At 44.8% G+C, this 27,314-nt stretch overlaps 1 protein-coding gene across 1 annotated transcript in view; it reads left to right on the top strand.

Moving 5' to 3' along the window:
* Window positions 1-2,091: 2,091 nt before the first annotated feature.
* The window catches only part of LOC141082423 (uncharacterized), a 69,536-nt gene continuing 44,313 nt past the window's right edge, over window positions 2,092-27,314 (top strand). The window contains exons 1-3 of the mRNA XM_073566364.1: window positions 2,092-2,176; window positions 10,462-10,559; window positions 10,758-10,848. Of these exons, the coding sequence (XP_073422465.1) occupies window positions 2,092-2,176; window positions 10,462-10,559; window positions 10,758-10,848 (274 nt within the window). The remainder of the gene's footprint in view (window positions 2,177-10,461; window positions 10,560-10,757; window positions 10,849-27,314) is intronic.

Below are 27,314 nucleotides of genomic sequence, written 5' to 3'. Positions count from 1 at the left end.
AGGTGCCGTCAGCAGAGGTGGGGGCTGCGACTCTCGGTCTCCTTGTACAATTGTCATCTAGCAGGGAGACCTCTTCTTTCAAATCATTACTTTAAACTATTCGTCTGCCTGACACATTGTCTCATTAATCTCAGTTCCTTCTTTAATCAATCACTTTCTCACACCACAGTCACTTTCTTGAACGACAATACATCCCGTCTTTGCCATAATAATAGACAATTTTTCTTCTTCAACATAGCAGTAACAGAAACAATCAGAATTCACTTGCTGTTCAATGTCCACATAACCTTCATTATACAATTCATGTGCCAAGCCACGGAATTCCTCAGCGCCTTCAAGTAATCCATCATCAGTCAACGTTCCTTTATTCTTTTTAACTCCTTCATTCCATAGCGTAGGCTGCAACCTCCCGCCTTTAGGAAATCCCAGAATCGAAAATATTTTTCCTGCATTCCTGACAGATTTCTTTCCTCGTCTTTGAATCATAAGACTAACCGTATCTGATCCTTCACACAATTCCAAACTTTTCTTTTTCTTCCACAGAAACATAATTCTCTTCTTTAGAGCTAAATACCCTGACTTAAATTATGCACAGATCTGGAGCGGCCGTATCATTCTGTTCCACAGGGTCAATAATCCCCCTCTGGGATTGCCCAAAATTTGCGGTACTCAGTGAAAGGAGGAGGGCGTCTCAGACTATCCCTCCGGACACCTCTGGTTATATATATCTTTCTGTATATACCTGAGTTACATATCCTACCCATCTTCGATCACATCACCACGCCCAATACTACTAATGATCGGGAATTTCAGGATATTTTGACTATAAAGAGAGCCACAATCACTGGTCAATCCGGGGTGTCCGTCCCTTATGAGGTACGGTTCGAGCACTGGGCCCCCAATGGGACTACACCTCTATATGATTCCACCCATGAATCACCCCACCAGGGGACAAACCTCAGATCCTCTTTGCAGCAACAAGCACAGGAAAACCACACCAACGGTCAATCTGAACTGTATAACTGCCAACTTACCGTGGTTGTTGTGGGGGATGATCAGTCCCAATTTTCCAGCACCTGTGTCCGCTCCGAGGGTCCTTTGTCTTGTTGTCCTCCGGGGGCAGAGGCGTCCCTGTTCGGGGGCCCCACGTTGGGCACCACTGTCGAGGTAGCTATTTTGGGAGGGATAAATTAACCCTTCACGGTTGATCCAGTGATTTCCAAATCATTCCACAGTGTTGCTAGCAACTCAAATGACCACACGGAGCCTGAGGTCTCTGTACAGGAGGATCAAGGCAGATCACTAAGCCCCTTTGTTTTAGTCACTTCTTTTATAATATTTTGCTTAATTATGCAAGGTTCTCAACTACCAATAACATCATGGTAATGCTTCACTTTGTAAGCCAATAATATTGCAAGAAAACCGCAACTGCATATATGTCCATACCTAAATAGCGTAGAAAGTAGTATAATGGCATATTCTTCAGAGTTTTACACTCCCGCCTCCCTTATCTTGCACCTGATGGAAACAGTCTGGTTTCATGACAGCCCATGCCAAGTACAAAAATTTATCTTACAGCAACAAAAATGAAGAAACGAAACCTTCAGAGAATGGATAAAACGAAACTTCAGCTTTGATTTTAGTATTAACCCTTCACACCTCTATGCCCTTACCATTGTGGACCATTATTCAAGATTCCTGGTGGTTGTGCCTGTCAAAGATCAAACTGCTAGAACGGCAGCCAGAGCATTCCAACTACACTTCTGTAGACCACATGGGTACCCTGAGAGAGTGCTTACTGATCAAGGTCCAGCTTTCGAGGCAGAAGTGTTTCATGAATTCTGTAACCTGTATGGTTGTAAGAAGATCCGGACAACACTGTATCACCCACAGACCAATGGCATGTGTGAGAAGATGAACCAGGTAGTGATTGACCTACTGAAGACATTGCCCTTGGAGGAGAGGAATCTGTGGCCCAAAAAGTAGCCAGACCTGGTAGACCTCTACAGCCATATTCCAGTGAACTCTACCAACTGAACTCCAGCATACCTGATGAGATCAAGACCGGGTAGGCTGCCTGTGGATTTGGACATGGGAGTCCTGACGCCTGAAGTAGCATTGCCAGAAGCTGACTGGGACAAGGAGAGGCAGCAGCAGTACAGAAGAGAACAGGAAGGTGAGGAGAAGAGTCTGGCCCAGGCAAGACAGAAGCAGGAGATGCTTTAAAACCAAAATGCACCTGCTGCTCCCTTTTCGCCGGGAGAACAAGTCTTGAAAAGGAAGAGGAGACTACATAAGCTGGATAATCAATGGGAGGCTGAGCCTTATACCATTCTGCCCTAGAACTTTGATAATACCAAAATCTGTCTTATTAGCAAAGATGGAGGAGAAACCTCAGCAGCCATTTCCAGAGATCACCTGAAGCTGTGTCCTGACTTGTTAAAAGAAAGAATAGAGGAACCAGATAACATCCAGTCAGTAGAGAAAGAAGAGAAGGTCAGCACAGTGCTTGGAGAGTTCCCTGCGAATTGGTCTAGAGTTAATGATGCAGTAGTGGTACCAGTGTTGTTATTTCCCCAAGTAGTAGCACAGGAAGATGGGATGCGAGAAAACCCTGAAGATCAGGAAAATCAGGTAGCAGTTGCCACACCAGCAGTGGAGCCAGAGAACCCTCGCCCTGCCAGTGGTGAACAAGTAGTACCTATGGTGAGTTCAAGAGTTCCTAGACACTCACGAGTCCCTGCGCCATGTAGAGTTACTAGGAGCGTATCTAGAGCAGTACACACAACATCGGTAGTTAGAACCAGACAAACAGTAAGGCCCACTACAGTACCAGTGTTACGCAGATCAACTCGTACCACACAGGGTGTACTACCAGTTAGATTCCGCATCTAAAAACTTTATTTATAAATAGTTCACCATTTGCCAGGAATGGACCATGGACATTGATGCTGGACTTATCATCATAGGACCATTTTTGAACACTTGGTTTTTGTATATTTTTAACTATTTTCAAATATTGTACAAATATTTTTGTTCAAATGTTTATATGTTATCTATGTTTTCTTTTGTTAAGCCCAGGAGTGCTGACTTGCACTAGGGGGGAATGTGGCGCCCCAGGAGTATGGTCGCCACAGTGGCTTGCCTTCCTCCAGGGGAGGGTAATGCCAGGCTTGGAGGCAATGATGGGTCTCTCTCAGAGTCAATCCATACATGCAACACAGTTCTACTCCAGGCCAGCAGGGGGGAACTCTGAACCAGGATGAAGGGGAGGGGAGCTCCCTGAGGGCCGAGATGAAGGAGTAGTCAGTTAGTCTGTGGAGAGTGAAGTGTGCAGACGTGGAGAACGAAGCTGAGAGGTTGAGCTGCAGAAGGCGAGCTCCCTCAGCTTGAGAGCGCACGAACTGGAGCCTGGTCTCCACGGTGGTACGGATACTAACGATCCTGCCACAGATACCAGAGGAGTAGGAGGCTGTAAATGCCCTGCTCCCAGCAAAGACTTGGGACACAACAGCAATTGAATAGAGAGCCAGGACTCAAGAGAAGAGTCCCCGAGAGAGGCAACAGCTGTCTGTCATACAAGTCTAGTTCTAGGAACATCTGAAGAGAGGCATTTCAGAGTAACTAAGTACTGGAGTGCTTCACACCACAAAGCGCTAGGGAAGGAGACTGCACAGCCCGTCTGTGAGAGAGAATCCTGAGTTGCTTCCAGGCTATCCTGCTCCAATACCATCTGTAATCAGGACCCTGGACTGCATATACCAAGTAAAGGTACAGAAACTGCAACCGCTGTGTCTTGTCTGTTCCCTACGCTTCCAGCACTGCTACATCCACGTGCCGGGTACATCTACGCTGCCCTGGGACTACAGCTCCACCTGTGGGGAGCTTTTACATCTTTGCTGCACCCTACCATCAGTCCCAGTGGATCTGTATGCAGCGATGGCCTAACACCATACTTGCCAAACACCACGGGTGGCGTCACAAACTATTCTACCCTTAACTACATCTACCCATTGCTTGGGCGCCCAGGGCCACGGACCGGGTCACCGCTGCTGTGACACATCCCCCTGACACCGGCCCGGTACCGAGTACTCCACAGCCCTGGGAGGGTGACCCATTTTTACTAGAGATGAGGGACTATTGTCAGAGAAGTTGTTATTGGCTAATATCGCTTACCGAATAGCTGCATCGGGACCCCGGATCCCTGGAGCGCTCCTGATAATCAGCTGCATGTGTCGCTCTCCATGCAGGTGCTGTGACTATCACACAGCGCGACACATGCAGCTGATTATCGGGAGCGCTCCAGCACACTGAGTCCTGCACACACTGAGGCCCCTAATCATGTGACCCCTGACTCCTCCCCTCCTGTGACCTTATCACAGGTCCTGTGCACTGCACAGAGCAGTCATATATTTGGCGGACACTCCTGGATCTTCAGCTTTCTGGGCCGGTTCCTCCTGTGAGTCCTATTAACCCTTTCGCTCCCTGTATTCTCCTTTCTAACCACGACAATATCTGAATTCGGATAGTGTGACAGGAATTTAAGCAACGTGGAAGGAAAAATGACAATTTTACTTTTTTTCTCACAAAAATGTGACTTTAGCCCCAAAATTGGCAGCGTAACAAATACTTATTTTCCCCACTGTAGTTTGCAGACTCCATATACAGATCCCTTAAGTGCGAAAAGAGCTGAATTCCCCACTTAAGTTATTGCATTTTGGAAATTGCACCCCACTGGGAATTTATCTACAGGTAAAGGCACAATTGTGTCCCCATGGGGGTTGTGCTCACAGCCCAACATAGTGAGGCCCTCCAAAGAAATGCCACCCCGCACCATTACTGACCCACTGCCAAACCGGTCATGTTGTAGGATGTTGCAGGCAGCAAATCGCTCTCCACGGCGTCTCCAGGCTCTGTCACGTCTGTCACATGTGCTCAGTGTGAACCTGCTTTCATCTGTGAAGAGCACAGGGCGCCTGTGGCAAATTTGCCAATCCTGGTGTTCTGTGGGAAATGCCAAGTGCCCTGTACGGTGTTGGGCTGTGAGCACAACCCCCATCTGTGGACGTCAGCACTCAGACCATCCTCATGGAGTCAGTTTCTAACCGTTTGTGCAGACACATATACATTTGTGGCCTGATGAAGATTATTTTGCAGGGCTCTGGCAGTGCTCATCCTGTTCCTCTTTGCACAAAGGTGGAGGTAGCGGTCCTGCTGCTGGTATATTGCCCTCATACGGCCCCCTCCACATTTCCTGGTGTACTGACCTGTCTCCTAGTAGCGCCTCCAGCCTGTGGACACCATGCTGACAGACACAGCAAACCTTCTTGCCACATCACGCATTGATGTGCCATCCTGGATGAGCTGCACTACCTGAGCCACTTGTGTCGGTTGTAGAGTACGTCTCATGCTACCACGAGTGTGAAAGCACAACCAACATTCAAAAGTGACCAAAACATCAGTCAGAAAGCATTGGTACTGAGATGTGGTCTGTGGTCCCCACCTGCAGAACCACTCCTTTATTGAGGGTGTCTTGATAATTGCCAATAATTTCCATCTGTTGTCTATTCCATTTGCACAACAGCATGTGAAATTGATTGTCAATCAGTGTTGCTTCCTAAGTGGACAGTTTGATTTCACAGAAGTTTGATTTACTTGGAGTTAGATTCTGTTGTTTAAGTGTTCCATTTATTTTTTTGAACAAAAGACCAGAAAAAGCCATACACCTGACAAATGCTATTGAGAACTCTGCTATTAGAAGTGGAAAGGAAGAACAAAGACAAAAGAATCTAATTAATAAAAATATTGGAGAAAGAGAAGCCAATCACAAACTAAAATGTTTCTATACTAATGCACAAAGCATGGGCAACAAACAAGGAGGATTGGAACTACTAAACACAGGAAAAGAAATATGATGTCATTGGAATCACTGAAACTTGGTGGGACAATACACATGATTGGAATACAAGACTAGAAGGATACAACTTATTTGCAAGAAACAGACTTGATAAACGAGGAGGAGGTGTCGCATTGTATGTTAGAAACACGTATATCTGCACAGAGATTGAAGCTTCAGAGACTGGGAGTTCTGTGGAAACCGTTTGGGTAAGAATACATGGAAAGAACAATGGAAAGGACACCATTGTAGGCATTTACTACAGGCCGCCTGTGCAAGCTGAAGATATGGATGAACTCTTTATGCATCAAATGGCCAAGTTCTCCAAAAAATATGACATAGTTGTCATGGGAGATTTCAACTATCCAGACATTTGTTGGGAATCTCTCTTAGGCAAAACTAACAGGTCAAGGAAATTCTTATCCTCTCTTGCAGACAACTTTATCTTCCAAAACCTAGGGGAGAAAACAAGGGGAACTGCTACCTTGGATCTAATCCTTATAAACAGGGAGGAAATGGTTGAGGAGGTAAAAGTGGCTGGGACCCTAGGAGGTAGCGACCATGCTATTTTAGAATTTTGGATAACTAGAGGCGGAAGACCTGTGAAGACTCAGACATCAAGGTTAGATTTCAGAAAGGCAGATTTTAAGGGATTCAGAAAGAGAATTGGAGGGATCCAATGGCTGGATATCCTTAAAGACAAAAATGTCCAGGAAGGATGGGAAATCTTGAAAAATGACATTCTCAAAGCACAGTTGTTAACAATTCCGAAAAGAGGGAAGAATAGGGAGCGTTTAAGGAAACCAGGATGGATGAACACAGAACTTAAGGACATGCTAAAAAGGAAGAAAAAAATGTTTATAAAATGGAAAGAGGGAGGCATATCTAAAGAAGAATATAATGCTGTTTGCAGAACCTGCAGGGCACAAATCAGATTAGCTAAAGCTGAAAATGAATTGAGGCTTGCAAGAGATGTCAAAAGCAATAATAAAGGATTTTGGGGATATGTCAAAAGTAAAAGAAAAGTCAAAGATGCTATAGGATTTTTACAGGATGAAAATGATGAAATGGTAAGACAGGATGTTGAGAAGGCTGAACTTTTAAATTCCTATTTTGCATCTGTTTTCTCTCAGAAAGGAAATGTAACATCAACTGTTATTCACTGTCCTTTTAAGGGAATAGAAGAATCCAGGATATCTATAAACAGAAAGATAGTGAGGAAACACTTAACTAACCTAAATGAATTCAAGTTTCCAGGTCCAGATGAATTACACCCCAGAGTACTGAAGGAGATAGCAGAAGAAATTTTTGAACCCCTCTCCATAATCTTTGAAAATTCTTGGAGAACAGGAGAAGTCCCAGAAGACTGGAGAAGAGCAAATGTTGTTCCTATCTTCAAAAAGGGGAAGAAGGTGGACCCAGGCAACTATAGGCCGGTGAGTCTGACGTCTATACCAGGAAAGATCTTTGAACAAATTATTAAACAACATGTATGTCAGTACCTGGATAAGAATGAAGTGATTAAACAGAGTCAGCATGGGTTTGTAACTAATAAGTCATGTCAGACTAACTTAATTTCCTTCTATGACAGTATCACTGATTGGGTGAATCAAGGAAATGCTGTAGATATAGTATATCTTGACTTCAGCAAAGCATTTGACAAAGTCTCTCATACAATCCTTATTGAGAAAATGACTAAGTATGGAATGGACAAGGCAACTGTTAGGTGGATTCATAACTGGCTTAGTGATCGGACCCAAAGAGTGGTCGTAAATGGCTGCACATCCAGTTGGAAGAATGTCTCAAGTGGGGTACCACAGGGCTCTGTCCTGGGTCCTGTATTGTTCAACATCTTTATCAACGATTTAGATGAAGGAATTGAGGGTAAACTGATTAAATTTGCTGATGACACAAAGCTAGGAGGGATAGCTAATACTAGAGAAGAGAGAGGGAGGATTCAAAAAGATTTAACTAAACTGGAGAAGTGGGCAGCAACTAACAGAATGGTTTTTAACAGGGAGAAATGCAAAGTACTACATCTGGGCAATAAAAATGAAAAAAGCATATACAGAATGGGAGGAATAGGGCTAAGTGACAGCACATGTGAAAAAGACTTGGGTATACTAATAGATCACAGACTGAATATGAGTCAACAGTGTGATGCAGCAGCAAAAAAGGCAAATGCAATTCTAGGATGTATTAACAGAAGCATACAGTCTAGATCACGTGAAGTCATTATTTCCCTCTACTCCTCTTTGGTCAGACCTCATCTGGAATATTGTGTCCAGTTTTGGGCACCACATTTTAAAAAAGACATCAACAAAGCAATTTCAGAAAAGAGCGACCAGAATGGTGACTGGTCTGCAAACCCTGTCTTATGAGGAAAGGTTGCAGGATTTGGGAATGTTTAGTTTGCAAAAGAGAACTACTGTAGTGCCGTGTATCATCACTGCCTGTCAGTGTAATACTAACGGCCCCATACACATGAGATAAGAGTTGGCTGAATGGTCATTTGGCAGACAGCTATCTCTCCCGACTCCCCATACACACAAATATTCCAGCTTTCCTGTGGTCTGCATGAGAAAGTCATCTCCAGACTCCTCTAGAGGAGGATTATCTACAGGAAGAACAAATGGATTATCCTCTGAAATTCAGGATGCCAGATCCTTCTCTGCCCTGACATCATCTGTCAGGAGGCTCCCAAATACATTATATGGTCGGCCAAACCCCCCGAAATCAGTGCTTTCATGGAACTTTAGTGTAATGTGTATGGGGGCGTTATAAGGTAACTTATTGGATGCTGCCTCTGGCCCGGCCTAATAGACCTTCATACATTGCAGCCCAGACACCATTATTAGGCATGTAAGTATCGGAGTAACTAGGCCGCCCCATACTATCGAGTACTTGGAGGCGGGGGGCATTCAGCCAAACTCTGTCACACCTTCTTAGATGCCATGTTTGCTTTTCACAGCAGCAAGTGGTTAAACTCTCAGGGTTTTCGTTGAAGCCTCATCTGTGCCGTCCCTGCGGTGTACATCTATGTTCTGGGGCACAAAAAGATTCATTTCTTTTTAATAAATGTTTAACATGTTAAAAATTATAAAATGTGTCTTCTGCTTTTTCCATGTTTTTTTCTTCTTACAAGAATTGTTGGAGCCAATTTTCTTTAGAAACATTTTAATATTGGCTTTTTCTGGAATTTTCCTGTAATATAGGAAAGTCTACGGCTAGAAATAAACCCTATAAATCACTGTACATGGAGACTTTGGGATCAGATCATTTCTGTCCATTGTGTTTGTGGAAACAAAAAATCTTTTCTAAAAGCCTCAAACTTCTGTGTATGACTCAGAGCTGAGATCTAACGTGATAGAAGATTCCAGTGCGGGGAAGACGGGAAACCTTCATATAGACGGCCGGTGGGGATGGAGGCAGTGACCGACTCTGACCAAATCTGTCTCTAGAGCTGTAGTAGAAGATGAAGATGTCGTCCTCATCATGAAGGAGTTATTTCTCATGTCGCGTGTAATGAATATCTCCTGCAGTATTGCTAATGCCGATTCCAGTGTCGGTAATGAGACGAGAATTAGCGTTATGGAAGATGAGTCTATGAGGAACGTGTTCAACTGCTGACTCCGAGGAGGAAACTGCTTGTTGTCTGTGGCCTAAATATATAGGTTTTATTAGTAGATGTCAGGGAAGAAAACTAAACCCTGTAAGATAATAAATCTCCTCATATGTTTCCCTTATTATCTCCAGTAATTGTATTATTACACAGGATTCTTATGATGTTATATCGGATCATCTTCTTCTCATTCAGGTCTCTACAATATCGAATCCTCTCAGTGAAGATCTTCTACAAAAGAGAATTTTCCTGATTTACCCATCAAGGATGGATATGGACAGAGACAAGATGGCAGAGAGGATATTACACCTCACCCTAGAGATCCTCTTCCGTCTCACTGGAGAGGTGAGAGATTCTGATGACGTCACATTGCATCATTCTTATCTATGGGAATAACGGATGGACAGAACTGGAGAGGTGAGGACTCTGGAAATGTCTGTAGTGAGATTTATTAATGTGTCTCTCCATAACCAGGATTACACAGTGGTGAAGAAGACCTCTAGTGATCGCTGTCATCACCCTATGTCTGAGGGATGGGGAAGGCCCCTGAGCCCAATCACGGGGCCTCCACCTCACCCCGTGATCCATGAGGACATCACTGACCAGAAGATCCTAGAACTCATCTACAAGATGATTGAGCTGCTGACTGGAGAGGTGACACTGCTGGGAATGCTGGGACATTATACAGTAACGCTATGAAGGGATCGGGGGATGACGGTATCATTGTATGTGTCAGGTTTCTATAAGGTGTCAGGATGTCGCTGTCTATTTCTCCTTGGGGGAGTGGGAGTATTTAGAAGGACACAAAGATCTGTACAATGATGTCATAATGGAGGTTCCCCAGCCCCTCACATCACCAGGTAATAGACAGGACTAAATACACACGGCCTATAATTATCTGTATGTAGAGAATGAATTTAGTCCCTGTATGCGTTTCCTCCAGATCTATCCAGTAAGAGGACAACACCAGAGAGATGTCCCCGTCCTCTTCTTCCACAAGACTGTAACCAAGAAGATCCCAGTGCTCCTCAGGATCATCAGGTAGATGGAGAGAAGGTGTCAGGAGATCTCCCCTATGATGTGTAGACGGCTGTGAAGGTCTTGTGCTCAGTCTTGTTTTATCCACCAGTTTTTTATGTTTTATACTTGTGTAATGAGAGCGGTGGAGATGGCAGGATTAGAGCTGATCATAGATGGGACTTCTCCATCTGTCGGTGACTTTTACAATATTTGTTTCAGGGTGAAGATCTGACCCATATTAATACTACAGAGACATATGTGAGGGGTGATGAGCGGTGTAAAGAGGAGATTCCCACATATGACTACCCAGGTGAGTAGTAACCACTGAATGCAGAGAAGTCAGATTCCTCTCAGTCACCGGCTGTGGCTGCTTTATCGGTGGTGTAGTCCGGCCGTATTACCATGATCACCATTTTGCCTCTAGACCACAACATTCTCTTCCACCCAAAACTGTTCAAATGACTTTGGGCATTGAAAGCCCTTTTCTATAGAACTTACAACCTGGAGGATCCACCTACCCCATGGGATTAGTGTGAGGGTGATCCCTTAAAGCAAGATCTATATGATTGCTTGTACCTGACCCACTATAGGCCAAGTGCTCACTTACAGAGTCACACTGAACACAGAGTTAGATGTCTACTCCTTTCTCAGCAAAGGCTTGCACAGAACTGAAGTTTATTCTCAAGACAAAGAGACAGGCGATGGGTGTCACACAATCTCCTGAGTAGCCAGTGTCAGTCTATGATAGGTCCATTTCAACTTCACTTCCATATATGGTATCCAGTATATCAGCTTCTGCATTCCTTCCAGGGTGTTATCTGAAGACACAGACGCCATCTTGGTACACCATATGTAATAATAATAATAATAATCTTTATTTATATAGCGCCAACATATTCCGCAGCACTTTACAGTTTAACACTTTCAAAACACAAGTCATAAGTAACAACGTTAACCATAATACAATAATTAAAGTAAAATAATCCGCCCCTGCTCGTGAGAGCTTACAATCTACAATGAGGTGGGGGAGAAATAAAGTACAGGTGTGTATTTACAATGGTGTATTTACAATGAAGGTCCCGCCATCTTGAGGGAGGGGAGGGATGGATGGAGATAGTGAATGGGCTACACAGGCACATTTACACATAGAATGACTTTGATTAATGAACGTGATAGGCCGCTCTGAATAAATGTGTTTTAAGGGAACTCCTGAAACAATGGAAATTTTGGATAGTCCTGATTTCTTGGGGTAGAGCATTCCAGAGGATGGGAGCAGCGCGGGAGAAGTCTTGGAGTCGGGAGTGGGAGGTACGGATTAGTGTAGAGGTTAATCGAAGGTCGTTTGCAGAGCGCAGCGGTTGGTTAGGCCAATGGACAGAAATGAGGGAGGAGATGTAAGGGGGTGCCGCACCGTGGATAGCTTTGTGGGTGAGAACAAGTACTTTGAAATGAATCCTATAATGAATGGGCAGCCAATGTAAGGACTGGTGAAGAACGAACGCGTCCGAGTACCGATGAGTCAGATAGATGACCCTGGCTGCTGCATTAAGTATGGACTGGAGAGGGGATAGTCGAGTGACAGGGAGGCCAAGTAATAGAGCGTTGCAGTAATCCAGGCGGGAGTGGATCAATGCTACAGTGAGGGTTTTTGTTGTTTCCATGGTGAGAAAAGGGCAGATTCTAGAGATGTTCTTTAGGTGCAAGCGGCAAGAGCGGGCAAGAGATTGTATATGGGATGTGAAGGAGAGGTTGGTGTCAAACATAACACCCAGACAGTGTGCCTGCTGCCGGGGTGTTATTATGGTGCCACCCACGGAGAGGGAAATGTCAGATTTAGGGAGGTTAGTAGATGGCAGGAGCAGAAGAAGGTCAGTTTTGGAGAGGTTGCGTTTCAGATAGAGAGCGGACATGACATTGGAGACTGCGGACAATCACTGGCGTTCTGTAGTACAGAGGGGGTAAGGTCGGGGAATGACGTGTATAGTTGTGTGTCATCAGCATAAAGATGGTACTGAAAGCCAAATCTGCTGATGGTCTGTCCAATTGGGGCTGTGTAGAGAGAGAAGAGAAGGGGGCCAAGGACTGAGCCCTGAGGTACCCCGACAGCGAGAGGAAGAGGAGATGACATGGAGCCAGAGAACAAAACACTGAAGGAGCGGTCAGAGAGATAGGAAGAAAACCAGGAGAGAGCAGTGTCCTTAATGCCTAGTGACTGGAGCCTAGAGAGTAGGAGATGGTGGTCAACAGTATCGAAAGCTGCAGATAGGTCAAGAAGAATGAGCAGAGAGTGGTCACCATTACGTTATGCTGTCTGAAGGTCATTGGTCACTTTGATGAGTGCAGTTTCAGTCGAATGTAGGGGGTGGAAGCCGGACTGTGAAGGGTCTAGAAGGGAGTGAGTGGGGAGGTAACGGGTAAGGCGTGAGTATATCAGGCGCTCCAAGAGTTTAGAGATGAAGGGGAGATTGGAGACTGGTCTCTAGCTGTTTGTGCAGGATGGGTCGAGAGCGGGTTTCTTTAGTAATGGAGTAACGATGGCGTGTTTGAAGGAGGATGGGAAAATGCCCGAGGAGAGGGAGAGATTAAAGATTGTAGTTAGGTGGGTTGTGACGACTGGAGCTGTGAACTGTGAACTGACTTGTATAAGGGTTAATAATTGATTTCATTAGCCATTCTCTCCTTCACATTAGGAGACGCTGACCGTTCCCTGCCCAGATCTGTAAACTATAAAGCCAAATGACAGCGTACGTAGAATGTGCTGACAAGATAGAAAATCACTTGAAGAAAAATCTTATGCTGGGCCTGTAAGAGAAAGCGGAGGGTAATGATGCTGTTGGCTTCCTAGATCCCTGAGATCTTATCGGATGAATCTTCTCTCCCTTCTGTGCTGCTGAATGTCTCATGGTCCCTACAAGACCAGGTCCAGTCTTTCTGGCCAAACTTCCCTTTTATGAGCGACAACAGTAAATGTGCAGTGAGGCCAAGTGTGAATTTCTGTCCAATAACAGCAGAGTTTCCCTTTATCCTGACTTTTCAATTTGTATTAAAATCAACTAACTTCAAGGAGGATTGTGATAATCTCCAGGACAAACATTCCACCTGTGCCCTGATAGATCTCTAAGCTGTGCGTAGCTGATGGCTGTAATATACATTTATTCCCGCCTGCAGGAGATGTGTTGGCTCCAGCTGTCATGGATTCACTCCACGTCATACATTACATTGTTTCTGATCCTAAGGAATTCAGATTACTGCACAATCTCTCCTGAAATGGGGAGCAATATTATTTTCTCTAATCTTCTGCTCAGGATCCATAGTAGCTCCAATGGTCCACCATAAATGAGGGCAACTCTGGTTTACTGTTGTGTAATCTGTATTTGTAGTTTTCAGTTAATGAGATTCTCGTGCTCTGGGGCGGGGCTGTGGGTGGGGCTGTGGGCGGGGCTTTATGTGGTGCTCTGATTACATATTCATCTGTATTGGCTTATGACAGGTCGCTGACCCCTCACTGACCTGCCCCCATTATTACATAATGCATATAATAGCATTGATATTATTGGTGATAATGCCTATAATATTGTGGCTATTGTGAGGCTTAGAAAAAAAATTACATACAGCAAAATGACACCAGCGGCCTCTGTCCAGTAGCCTCTACCTCTTACTTATAGATGCTACTGTGCAGGCGCCGCCATCGAAGGTGACATTTTGCTGGATGTAATTTTTTTTCTAAGCCTCACAATAACATATTGTGCCCATTTTGTGTCTCTGGAGACCTCCCCCCACCTACCCCCCGGAAATTGTTAAGTCAGCTCTACTCAAATGTGTCTGTCACTAAATAAACCAAATGCTTGAATGTCAAAACAGTTCAAAAACGTGGTTCTGTGTGGAAGATTGTAAAGCCGTCATGGAGGCATAAGGCTGGCAGTGATGGGCATTGTGGGTAATAATAGCGGGGATCATGCCTCATTCCTCTCTAGGAACATACACGACATCTTCTCTGGGGGTTCTTTATTGTTTCAGTTGCTGGGATGAGTGCAATAAAATGTCGCTCAGTGAGTCTTCTGACATCTTCACATTCTAAAGGATAGGCGGGGACAAAATTTTCAAAAACAAGATTTTCAGTGACCTTTTCCTGATAATGAAGGAAAGTATCTGCATTTCCGGCTTTTTTGTATAACACAAAAGAATTATATGTGGCCACCTGAAACAAATACATGACTAACTTTTTATACCAGATATATGATTTTCTTGATACCTGGTATGGCTGTAGAACCTGATCTGCAAGGTCCACACCCCATATATTTGTTGTAGGCAATGACAGACACAGGTTTTGGAGTAGTGGATCCCTGTTGGTCTGCAGTGGCCCTTGTGGCATCTGTGTGGATCGAGCTCAGGATAAAAATATATTTTTCATCCTTATACTTAAGGACAAGCAGCTCTCCATTGTGTAAAGCCCCTGACTGCCCCTTTCGGAACTCTTTGCTGACAAATGATTGTGGAAACCCCTGATGGTTTTAGCGAATGGTCCCACAAGCCCCTATGTTATGTTCAGCCAGACTTTTAAATAGAGGTATGCTGGTGTAGTAGTTGTCAACATACAGATTGTAGCATTTTTGTAAAAATGGAGTTATCAGCTCCCAAACGATTTTTCCAGGTGTCCCCAAAAAAGTAGGGCGTGGCTTGAACAGGGCGGTTGGACCAATAGGACTGAATGCTCATTTCTTTAACAAGCCCCATAGTGAATGTAAGTCCTAAAAATGTTTTCATTTCTAGGACATTAGTTGGTTCCATAAATTTGACTGAGCATAATAGGATTGTGGATTCTGGCTGATGAATTGGGACGCATATAAATTTGTAGGACAATATGCTCTAGCAAGCTATCTGTCATAATAAACAAATTAAAAAAATAATTGGTCCAAAATTTTCCACCTCCACATTTATACCAAGAATGGCATTAAAATTAGGGATAAATGGAGTAGCCGAATCCGAAGCCTCCCATCTGGGAAATGCTACATCAAGAGGCAAAGCCCCTTGGACATTGGTGTGCGCCAATTCACGAGCACTAGGGACAGCGCTAGTACTGGGCATTGTTCCCTGAGTTGGAGACATTTCTCCAGAAGCGCTATTTGTCCTTCTTGTTGTACTGATCCTTGTGTGTGAGGATGGACCAGAATCACTGCTCATTTCTGAGCTATCACTGTCGCTGCTACTAAAGCCCTCGAAATCCACATCACCATCTGACACTGCACTTTCTTCGCTGTCAGAACATAAAAGTGCATAAGCCTCCTCTGTACTATAATACTGACCGGCCATTTTATTTGTTTTTAATTTTTTTTACTGGAAATAAAAAACTCTGATATGATCAAATTATTGGGGAGACGATTGAGAAAAGGCTAATTCTTCAGCCTAACTCTAACTTTAGCCTAAAAGTAACCCTAACTTTACCCCAACACTAACCACTAACCCTAACTATAGCAATAACTGTAACCTGCCTTATCTGTTTTTCTATTGACAAATGATGGACCTGAGTGGGGACTTGTTTTTGTGAAATGAGAATTGGTATTACTTTCGCCTACATAACATTGATTGGCTTCTTTATATTCGATATTTGGGAGGCAGAATGAACAAACAGTTGAACACCACACACTACTGGCTCTTCCAACAAGGTTTTCTATTAGACTGTGAACAGTCATTGTCTTGGTAAATAATTAAAGTTTTTTACATAGCTTGTCATTTTTATGTACAGTTTAAGTAGAAGTGTTCAAAAATATAAAACTCAAGGATATTTTATTTAACAAAAATGTTTTTTTATCTTAGCAGATAACTGTACCAGGAGATCAGAGGGACAGCTGACATCTGATGATCTTGAGATCCTACAACATACAACTGAAGTGATTGCTATTACTCCAGATATATCATCAAACATTCACAGCAAAGATCTGTCATCTGATCCTATGAAACAGGTCCCATCTTCTGATTCATTACCGACTACTAAGGAAAATCAAAGTCACAAAACAGGCATTAAAAAACAAACTGCTCCTTTAGCAAAGAAGTCATTTTCATGTTCAGAATGTGGGAAATGTTTTGCACATAAATCACTGCTTGTTGCTCACCATAGAACTCACACAGGAGAGAAGCCTTTTTCATGTTCAGAATGTGGGAAATGTTTTAAACAGAAAGTGAGTCTTGATGAACACCATAGAGTTCACACAGGAGAGAAGCCTTTTTCCTGTTCAAAATGTGGGAAATGTTTTGCACGTAAATCACTGCTTGTTACTCACCATAGAACTCACACAGGGGAGAAGCCTTTTTCATGTTCAGAATGTGGGAAATGTTTTAATGAGAAATCTCATTTTGTTACACACCACAGAACGCACACAGGGGAGAAGCCTTTTTCCTGTTCAGAATGTGGGAAAAGTTTTAATGAGAAATCACAATTGGTTAATCACCATAGAACTCACACAGGGGAGAAGCCTTTTTCCTGTTCAGAATGTGGGAAATGTTTTAGCCGGAAAGTGATTCTTGTTACTCACCATAGAACTCACACAGGGGAGAAGCTTTTTTCCTGTTCAGAATGTGGGAAATGTTTTAAAGAGAAATCACATTTGGTTGCTCACCATAGAACTCACACAGGGCAGAAGCCTTTTTCATGTTCAGAATGTGGGAAATGTTTTATCTGGAAAACAGATTTGGTTAATCACCGTAGAACTCACACAGGGGAGAAGCCTTTTAAATGTTCAGAATGTGGGAAATGTTTTAACTGGAAGCAAAATTTGGTTGATCACCATAGAACTCACACAGGAGAGAAGCCTTTTTCATGTTCAGAATGTGGGAAATGTTTTAACCGGAAAGGGAATCTTGAAGAACACCAAAGAACCCACACAGGAGAGAAGCCTTTTTCCTGTTCAGAATGTGGGAAATATTTTAACCGGAAAGCGCTTCTTGTTAGACATCAGAGCAGTCACACAGAGGAGAAACCTTTTTAATTTTCTTAATGTGGGAAATATTTTACTTGGAAATCAACTGTTAATAAACATCAGAGACGTCACATAGGGGAGAAGCCTTTTTTATGTTCATAATGTTGGAATAGTTTTAACCAAAACTGAATCTTCTTAAATGGGTTGTCTCTTGTCAGTCCTCATGTTTGCTGACAAAAGGATAAAACTAAGCTTTATTAATTTCATATGTAAAACTATACCCTTATTTCACCCCCTGAAGGGTAGTCAGTAGGTGACCAATAGAAAAAGCATATACCCCACATCTCAGTATATAGAGTGAGGTGATGTATACACACTCACTCTCCAAGCCTCTCATTTCAACGGGTTTCATCATCCTCACCAAAGACGACTCATCAGGAGACTTTATTTAATATTGACCTATATTCAAGTGAGACTAGACAAAAAAAAAACCAAAAATCATGTATCATGTTATCCAAAACAGTCAGAAAACTAGCCCCATATTGGCAGATCCCAGACCTCAGACTATATACTGTGTAAGTTTATAAGCCCCTCCAGTGTCAGGAATAGATAGTATGTGACAATACAGTATAATTCTTGTGTTTTTCTCCTATAGGGACTGCCCTAGTTTGGTAATGTAACAGCTGATAATTAGTAGTGCAGACAAATTGTCCTAGACTAAACTCAGTCTTCAGACGGCCCAATATGTACCACTCAGGGAAAACTTACCTGCTCCAAAGATCATTAGCAGCTTCTAACTAATGGCCATGCTGCGGTCTGGCAGGGAATGAGTGCAATATCGGTATAAAGACTAGGGATATGTGCAGTCATAATGTCTGGGAGATCTGTGCCATTATTTAGTATGAATATGGAAATTATCTCTGAAAGGTAAGTGTTCCCTGAGCGGTGTATACTGTATTTTCACATACTATCTATTCCTGATACTGGAGGGGCTTATAAACTTACACAGTATATGCACTGCTCAGAAAAATAAAGGGAACACTTAAACAACAGAATATAACTGTTGGCACTCCCTCAAAACACACTTGTTCAGAGCGGCCTATCACGTTCACTAATCAAAGTCATTCTCTGTGTAAGTGTGCGTGTGTAGCCCATTCACTATCTCCATCCATCCTTCACTCCCTCAAGATGGCTGGATCTTCATTGTAAATATACAATTGTAAATACACACCTGTACTCTGTATCTCCCTCACCTCATTGTAGATTGTAAGCTCTCACCAGCAGGGTCATCTTATTTCGTCTTATTTTGCTTTAATTATTGTATTGTTAACGTTGTTACTTATGACTTGTGTTTTGAAACTGTTAAACTGTAAAGCGCTGCAGAATATGTTGGCGCTATATAAATAAAGATTATTATTATTAACTCCAAGTAAATCAAACTTCTGTGAAATCAAACTGTCCATTTAGGAAGAAACACTGATTGACAATCAATTTCACATGCTTTGTGCAAATGGAATAGACAACAGATGGAAATTATTGGCAATTATCAAGACACCCTCAATAAAGGAGTGGTTCTGCAGGTGGGGACCACAGACCACATCTCAGTACCAATGCTTTCTGGCTGATGTTTTGGTCACTTTTGAATGTTGGTTGTGCTTTCACACTTGTGGTAACATGAGATGGACTCTACATCCCACACAAGTGACTCAAGTAGTGCAGCTCATCCAGGATGGCACATCAATGCGAGCTGTGGCAAGAAGGTTTGCTGTGTCTGTCAGTATAGTGTCCAGAAGCTGAAGGCGCTACCAGAAGACAGGCCAGTACACCAGGAGATGTGGAGGGTGCCGTAGGAGGGCAACAACCCAGCTGCAGGACTGTTACCTCAGCCTTTGTGCAAGGAGGAACAGGAGGAGCACTGCCAGAGCCCTGCAAAATGACCTCCAGCAGGCCACAAATGTGCATGTGTCTGTACAAACGGTTAAAAACCAACTCCATGAGGATGGTCTGAGTGCCCGACATCCACAGATGGGGGTTGTGCTTACAGCCCAACACCATGCAGGACGCTTGGAATTTGCCACAGAACACCAGGATTGGCAAATCCACCACTGGTGCCCTGTGCTCTTCACAGATGAAAGCATGTTCACAATGAGCACATGTGACAGACGAGGCAGAGTCTGGAGACGCCGTGGAGAGCGATCTGCTGCCTGCAACATCCTTCAGCATGACCGGTTTGGCAGTGGGTCAGTAATGGTGTGGGGTGGCATTTCTTTGGAGGGCCGCACAGTGTTGCAGACATTATGGTTCCACATATCTCTAGTCTTTATAATGATGTTGCACTCATTCCTTGACAGACCGCAGCATGGCCATTAGTTAGAAGCTGCTAATGATCTTTGGAGCAGGTAAGTTTTCCCTGAGTGGTACTTATTGGGCCATCTGAAGACTGAGTTTAGTCTAGGACAATTTGTCTGCACTACTAATTAACAGCAGTTACAATACCAAACTAGGGCAGTCCCTATAGGAGAAAAACACAAGAATTATACTGTATTTTCACATACTATCTATTCCTGACACTGGAGTGGCTTATAAACTTACAAAGTATATAGTTTGAGGTCTGGGATCTGCCAATATGTGGCTAGTTCACTGACTGTTTTGGATAACATGATACATGGTTTTAGGGTTTTCTTCGTCTAGTCTCGCTTGGATATAGTTCAATATTAAATAGTCTCCTGATGAATGAATGAATCCATTGAATATTCATTTCTCTTAAGTAGCGGCACACGTGACCACCGGCAGCAGCAGGAAGCAGGTGGCTGACACTGCGCGCTACTGAAGAGTAAATTCATTTTCAATTGTTCAAATGAGGTTTGTTGTTCATCACCCCAGGGACCAAAGTAATCGCTGTTTTCACCTTTTAAAAGATCATATAAAGGTCTGGCCTTGTCTGCAAAATTTTCAATGAAATCCCTTGAATAGTTCATAAGACTGTGAGAATCATGTGGGAATAGTGGATGAGGGCAGGTATATCTCGCCCAGATTCCTTTCCTACAGTATGTGGCCTAGTCTGGTTAGTATCGCACCTGCTTACTAATGGATAATGGGAGGTGGATATAAAAGGATGCAAGGTGGTTGTGTGAGTGTCTCAGCCTGGGAACACAGAGAGCCTGTCTGTGTGAGAGACACACGTGAGTGGAAGCAGTGCCCACTGCAACTGTGGTTTGGCTGGACGGGAGAAGCCCGCCAGTTGGTAGTTAGGTTGTCCATTGTTTAGTTAGTGCCGGACAGGCAAGGATTTGTTTTATGTTTTATTTCCTTTTGCATTGCTTTCACCGTTAATAAACCTGACTCAGGGTCAGTTACACCCGAATCCCAGCTCTGCGCCTGAGTTTCATGCTGAACGCACGTGACCTTTGACCCCAGCAAAGGCGATCCCGGAGTGTTTTATCACATTGTGGTGGAGAACGCGGGCATCACGTTGCAAGCATGAGCATGGAGGACGTGGTGAAAGCGCTGGTACAGTCCACCGCCGTCCAGCAAGAAGCTAATCGGGTGATGATGGCCCAGCTGAAGGAGTTGGTGGACATGACAGTTACCGATCGTTCGCTTCTCCAGCAGGTGGCGCAGCGCTTGGCAAGCTTACCTGAGCTTAACCTGGAAGCCGAGTCGAGAGTGATTCACGTGAGTCGGTACTGGCAGAAAATGACGCCTGATGATGACGTCGAGGCATACCTGACCACGTTTGAACGGACGGCGGTGCGAGAAAAATGGCCGAAGGCACGATGGGCCAGCCTGATTGCCCCGTTTCTTTCCAGTGAGGCCCAAAAGGCGTATTATGACTTGGAACCTGAAGCTGCGCAGGACTTTGACAAATTGAAAGCCCAGATCTTGGCCCGGCTGGGAGTGACGACCGCTGTCCGGGCACAGAGAGTGCATCAATGGACTTATCAGCCGGATAAACCACCGCGGTCACAGATGTTCGACCTGATCCACGTGACGAAGAAGTGGCTACAACCCGAGGTGTTGACAGCGCCAGAGATAATCCAGAGAGTCGTCCTGGACAAGTACCTGAGAGCTCTACCGCCAGCCCTGAGGAAGTGGGTAAGCCATGGAAATCCTACGACGGCAGATCAACTGGTGGATCTGGTTGAACGTTACTCCGTGGCGGAAGGACTCCGAGACGACGCTACCCCACCTCGTTCTTCATCATCTCCACGTGGAACCGGTAAGACTGTTCCAGGGAGTAGGGGAGATGGAAAAATCCCTAAGACAGTGGGGGAGGAAAACGGGACTGCCCGCACTGCGAGGCCGAGAGTAATGAACTATGGTCTAAGCAAGGGGCCTGTTAGGTGTTTCCGCTGCTAAGAGATGGGACATATTGCTGCGAACTGTCCAGTCACTACTGAACCCATGCAGTGCGACATCACAGACTCTAAAAACCGCATGTCTATGGTTGCACGGGTAGTGAGTGTGAATGCCGGTCAAAAGGATGTGGAAAAACACTTGTGTGATTTAACTGTTGATGGCAAAAATGTGGTGGCATTGTTAGACTCGGGAAGTGTGGTGACTCTGGTGAAGGCCAGTCTGGTGCCAGCCCCGACTGGACCATCAGACAAATTTTCTGTAACGTGTGTGCATGGAGACACCTGTTCGTACCTCACCACGGTCATATGCATTACTACTTCCTATGGGTCTGTGCAACATAAAGTGGGACTCGTCCCGGCGTTATTGCATGATGTTATCCTGGGCCGGGATTTTTCCCACTTCTGGCAATTGTGGGAGAATCAGTTGATGCCTTCGGGTAGTAGTGTACATGATTCTTCTCCCAGGGCGCGTGTGGGTCCCGAACCCCGGGAAGAGGTCTCCCCGGAAGACTCGGGGGAAGAGTCTGCGGGAAATTACCTGCAGTTCCCGTTTTCAGTCATGGAGGGTGATACGGAGGAGACCGGGGAAGAGGAGGAGGCCGACAGCCGTCCACCTCCCCGTTTGCCGGATTTAGAAGTTCAGAAAGATGACTTCCAAAGCGAGCAAATAAAGGATCCTACCCTTTCTCAGGCTAGGACAATTGTAAAAGTGATAAATGGGGTACCCATAGAACCTGGCTCTAGGCTGGCATATCCTTACATGGTTCTGGAGAATGATTTACTCTATCAGATAGAGAAAAAGGGGGAAGATACGGTGCAACTATTAGTCGTGCCAAAACCCTACCGGCGGCAGGTGCTGGACCTGGCCCACGGACATGTGATGGGAGGTCACCTGGGAGTCCAGAAAACCACCGAAAGGATATTACACTGTTTTGTTTGGCCAGGCATGCATCACGATATTCGTGTATATTGTGAGTCTTGTCCTGACTGCCAAGCCTCTGCACCTAAGCCCCGGTTCTGTAGCCCTTTGGTACCCCTACCTATTATTGAAGTCCCGTTTGAGATGATTGGGATGGATTTAGTTGGGCCCCTTCCACGGTCTGCACGTGGACACCAACATATCCTGGTCATCTTGGATTATGCCACTCGTTACCCGGAGGCCATCCCTTTGCGTAACACGGCCACCAAGACGATTGCCAAGGAACTGGTGCATGTGTTTAGTCGGGTCGGTATACCAAAACAGATACTCACCGACCAGGGGACCCCCTTTATGTCCAGGGTAATGAAGGAGCTCTGCCGATTGTTACAAATCGAACCGTTACGCACATCCGTGTATCACCCTCAAACAGACGGGTTGGTCGAACGGTTCAATAAAACTCTGAAGCAGATGCTGAGAAAGGTGATAGACAAGGATGGGAAGAACTGGGACTATTTACTTCCGTATTTGCTTTTTGCCATCAGGGAAGTACCCCAGTCTTCCACGGGATTCTCGCCTTTCGAGTTATTGTACGCCCGACGTCTTCGCGGACTGTTAGACGTTGCAAAAGAAACCTGGGAGGGTCAGGTCACTCCATTTAAAACAGTGATAGATCACGTCACACAAATGCAGGACCGTATTGCGGCTGTGATGCCTATCGTCAAAGAACACATGATACAGGCTCAAGGAGCCCAAAAAAGAATCTATGATAGGGGCGCCAAGATCCGTACGTTTGCACCCGGAGATAGGGTGTTGATCCTGGTCCCCACGGTGGACAGTAAGTTCCTGGCAAAGTGGCAGGGCCCCTTTGAGATCAAGGAAAGAGTTGGTGAAGTAAACTACAAAGTATACCAGGCAGGTAAACGGAAACCTGAACAGATTTATCATGTAAATCTGATAAAGCCATGGAAGGATCGGTCTGCCTTGTCAGCGGAGCTGGCCCGTCCTGTCTGTTCGCATACCGTACCGGAGGTACGGGTTGCAGAGACTCTCTCGGAGCGGCAAAAGACTGAGGTCAGGCAGTTTCTACTTCACAACCAAAAGTTTTTCTCAGAAAAACCCGGGCAGACTACGCTAATGAAACATGACATCGTAACGGAACCTGGTGTCACAGTTCACGTAAAGCCCTACCGAATCCCGGAAGCGCGCCGTGAAGCCGTTTCCCGAGAAGTGAAGGCAATGTTAGAGTTAGGTGTCATTGAGGAATCGCACAGTGCTTGGTCCAGCCCGATTGTGCTAATTCCTAAACCGGACGGCACCATCCGGTTCTGCAATGACTTCAGGAAACTGAATGCGGTCTCAAAATTTGATGCCTACCCTATGCCCCGGGTCGACGAGTTAATAGATCGGTTAGGAAAAGCCCGGTATATTACGACCCTAGACCTAACAAAGGGGTATTGGCAGATCCCTCTGGCGGAGGCTGCCAGAGAAAAGACGGCATTTGCTACGCCGGAAGGTTTATTTCAGTATGTGTATATGCCGTTTGGACTGCACGGAGCACCGGCGACCTTCCAGAGACTGATGGATCGAGTCCTGAGGCCACATAGGCAGTACGCTTCGGCCTATTTGGATGACATTGTCATTTACAGCTTGGACTGGGAGACTCATCTCCAGAAAGTACAAGCTGTGATTGACGACCTGTGGGAGGCAGGTCTAACCGCGAACCCCAAGAAATGTCACATCGGGCTAGAAGAAGCCCGGTATTTGGGGTATGTAATTGGGAGGGGTGTTGTTAAACCCCAGGTTGATAAGATTCAGGCAGTTCAGGACTGGCCGCAACCTGTCAACAAGAAGCAGGTACAAGCCTTCCTGGGGATCGCCGGCTATTATCGCCAGTTCATACCCAATTTTGCAGCCATCGCTACCCCCTGACGGATCTTACAAAAGGGAAAGACTCCGTCATGATTAAATGGAGTTTAGCGGCTGAAGAAGCCTTCCATAGCCTAAAACGGGCACATTGCTCTCAGCCCGTACTGGTGACTCCGGACTTCCGCAGCGAGTTTGTGGTACAAACAGATGCCTCTGATACCGGTATCAGGGCCATACTCTCACAAGTGAGGGACGGAGTGGAACACCCAGTCCTCTATCTCAGCAGGAAGCTGAATAAACACGAGCAAAGGTATGCAGTCGTAGAAAAAGAGTGCCTCGCCAATAAGTGGGCTCTAGAGGCCCTCAAATATTACCTGGTGGGCCAAAAGTTCAGGCTGATCACTGACCATGCCCCTCTCAAGTGGATGCACTTGAACAAGGAACGGAATAGCCGGGTGACCCGGTGGTTCCTTGCCCTGCAGGCCTACACTTTTACGGTGGAGCACCGCCCAGGCGTACAGATGGGAAATGCAGATGCCCTGTCCCGAGTGCACTGTTTGGCGGGTGTCGTTGCTCGACCGGAGTGGTCTGAGCAGAGGGGGGGGATATGTGAGAATCATGTGGGAATAGTGGATGAGGGCAGGTATATCTCGCCCAGATTCCTTTCCTATGTGGCCTAGTCTGGTCAGTATCGCACCTGCTTACTAATGGATAATGGGAGGTGGATATAAAAGGATGCAAGGTGGTTGTGTGAGTGTCTCAGCCTGGGAACACAGAGAGCCTGTCTGTGTGAGAGACACACGTGAGTGGAAGCAGTGCCCACTGCAACTGTGGTTTGGCTGGACGGGAGAAGCCCGCCAGTTGGTAGTTAGGTTGTCCATTGTTTAGTTAGTGCCGGACAGGCAAGGATTTGTTTTATGTTTTATTTCCTTTTGCATTGCTTTCACCATTAATAAACCTGACTCAGGGTCAGTTACACCCGAATCCCAGCTCTGCGCCTGAGTTTCATGCTGAACGCACGTGACCTTTGACCCCAGCAAAGGCGATCCCGGAGTGTTTTATCACAAGACCTAAGAAATGTCTCAATGCCTTGTGTGATGTCGGAATTGGTAGGGAAGCAATTGCCTCAATCCTTTCCTGCAGTGGCTGCCTTTTCCTGGACTCAACAACACTCCTAAAAATCTGACCTCAGTCTTCATCAATTTGACCTTTTTGGTGTTCAATTTCAACCCTGCATCATGTAACAACTCAAATAATTCTGTCAGAAGAGAAACATGTGTCTCTTTATCCTCTGTAGACAATAAAATATCATCCACATACTGCAAAATGCAATCAGGCCTCGAAAATCTGGATAATACCTTCGCCAATGCCTGATGAAAACACTAGGTGACAAATGTGCTCCTTGAGGTAACCTGCAAAACAGATATTGCTCGTCCAAGAAGGTAAATGCAAACTTATACTGACAACTCTTTTCAAGAGGTATACTGAAAAAACCATTACTGATGTCCAGTGCAGAAAAGTATTTTGCCTTTGCATTTAACCTTGCCATCATGTCATGAGTATCTGCAGCAATTGGTGCCACATTGGGAGTATGCTTATTAAACATCCGCAAATCCAATATCATTCGATAAGAACCATCAGATTTCAAGACACACCACAAAGGATTGTTACTTACAGAATTAGCCTTTCGGATAACACCTTGATCTAACAATTCCTGTATGATCTTTGACATAGAATCAATTGATTCTGGAGGCAATTTATACTGACGCTGTGGCGGAAGATCTCGCCCTTCCACATTCACAACCATGTCCTTCATTGTTCCAACCTGATTCCTGAACTGAGCCCAAAGAGAAGGAAAAAGCTGTACAATTTCTGTCAATACCTCGTCATCATTAGTGTCAGGCCACAAATGGTCAGATGATACCACATCATTTAAGCAAATACTTCCGACATGGCTATAATCATTAGGATCAATGACTACCGGTTTACAGCCATTGGAATCTTTCCAGATCACTTGATTTCTTAGATCAACTACCCATCCGAATTTCTGCATAAAATCTGTGCCAAGTATATTTTCAGAATCACGACAATGCCAGATGTCAATTTCTGTTTTGAAAGAACTAGGTATTTCCAACGTCACATTGGGAACTAAGGTCGCTTTAGTTCCACCTTTTCCACTAATACCGACAATTGTACAAACTGGTGAATCTGGGCTTAGCTTCAAATCAAGATTAGTAAGACTTAACTGAGCTCCTGTGTCAATGAGGAATACAGCATTCTGGCCTGCTAAACTTCCTTTGATAAATGGTCTTCCACAGTCATCCAATGTAACGCGAGTCACAAATTCCAATGGATGTGGTACAGGAATAGTCTGTGATTGTCAGAAAGATGAAGGAGATGGGAGGAGACCAGTGTCCCTCTTAAAAGACTTTGGAATTCTATCCCTTGACTCTGTCTCCTTCACTGTCATCTCTCTGATCTGTCTGATTAATGGTGCATATGGTGACTGTGTTTGTCTGTTGGCAGTGTGAGTAGGTGCAGAAGGTTGTAATGGAGGTGCGGAAGGTTTGGTGGATGATTTTGGCATGAGTCCGTTTTCCCTTCCAAGCTACCTGTTCCTTGTGTACCTATCTCTGATTCTGTTCTCAAAAATTTCCTACACTGCCACTTTAAGTGTCCAGGTATACCACAAAAATAACAATGGATATTGTTCCTTTGT

The sequence above is a fragment of the Dendrobates tinctorius genome, unplaced genomic scaffold, assembly GCF_039654945.1.
Source record: "Dendrobates tinctorius isolate UK_male_01 unplaced genomic scaffold, ASM3965494v1 ptg000017l, whole genome shotgun sequence".
NCBI lineage: Eukaryota > Metazoa > Chordata > Amphibia > Anura > Dendrobatidae > Dendrobates > Dendrobates tinctorius.
Note: the sequence above shows the minus strand (reverse complement) of the source record. Positions and strands in the feature narration are given on the sequence as shown.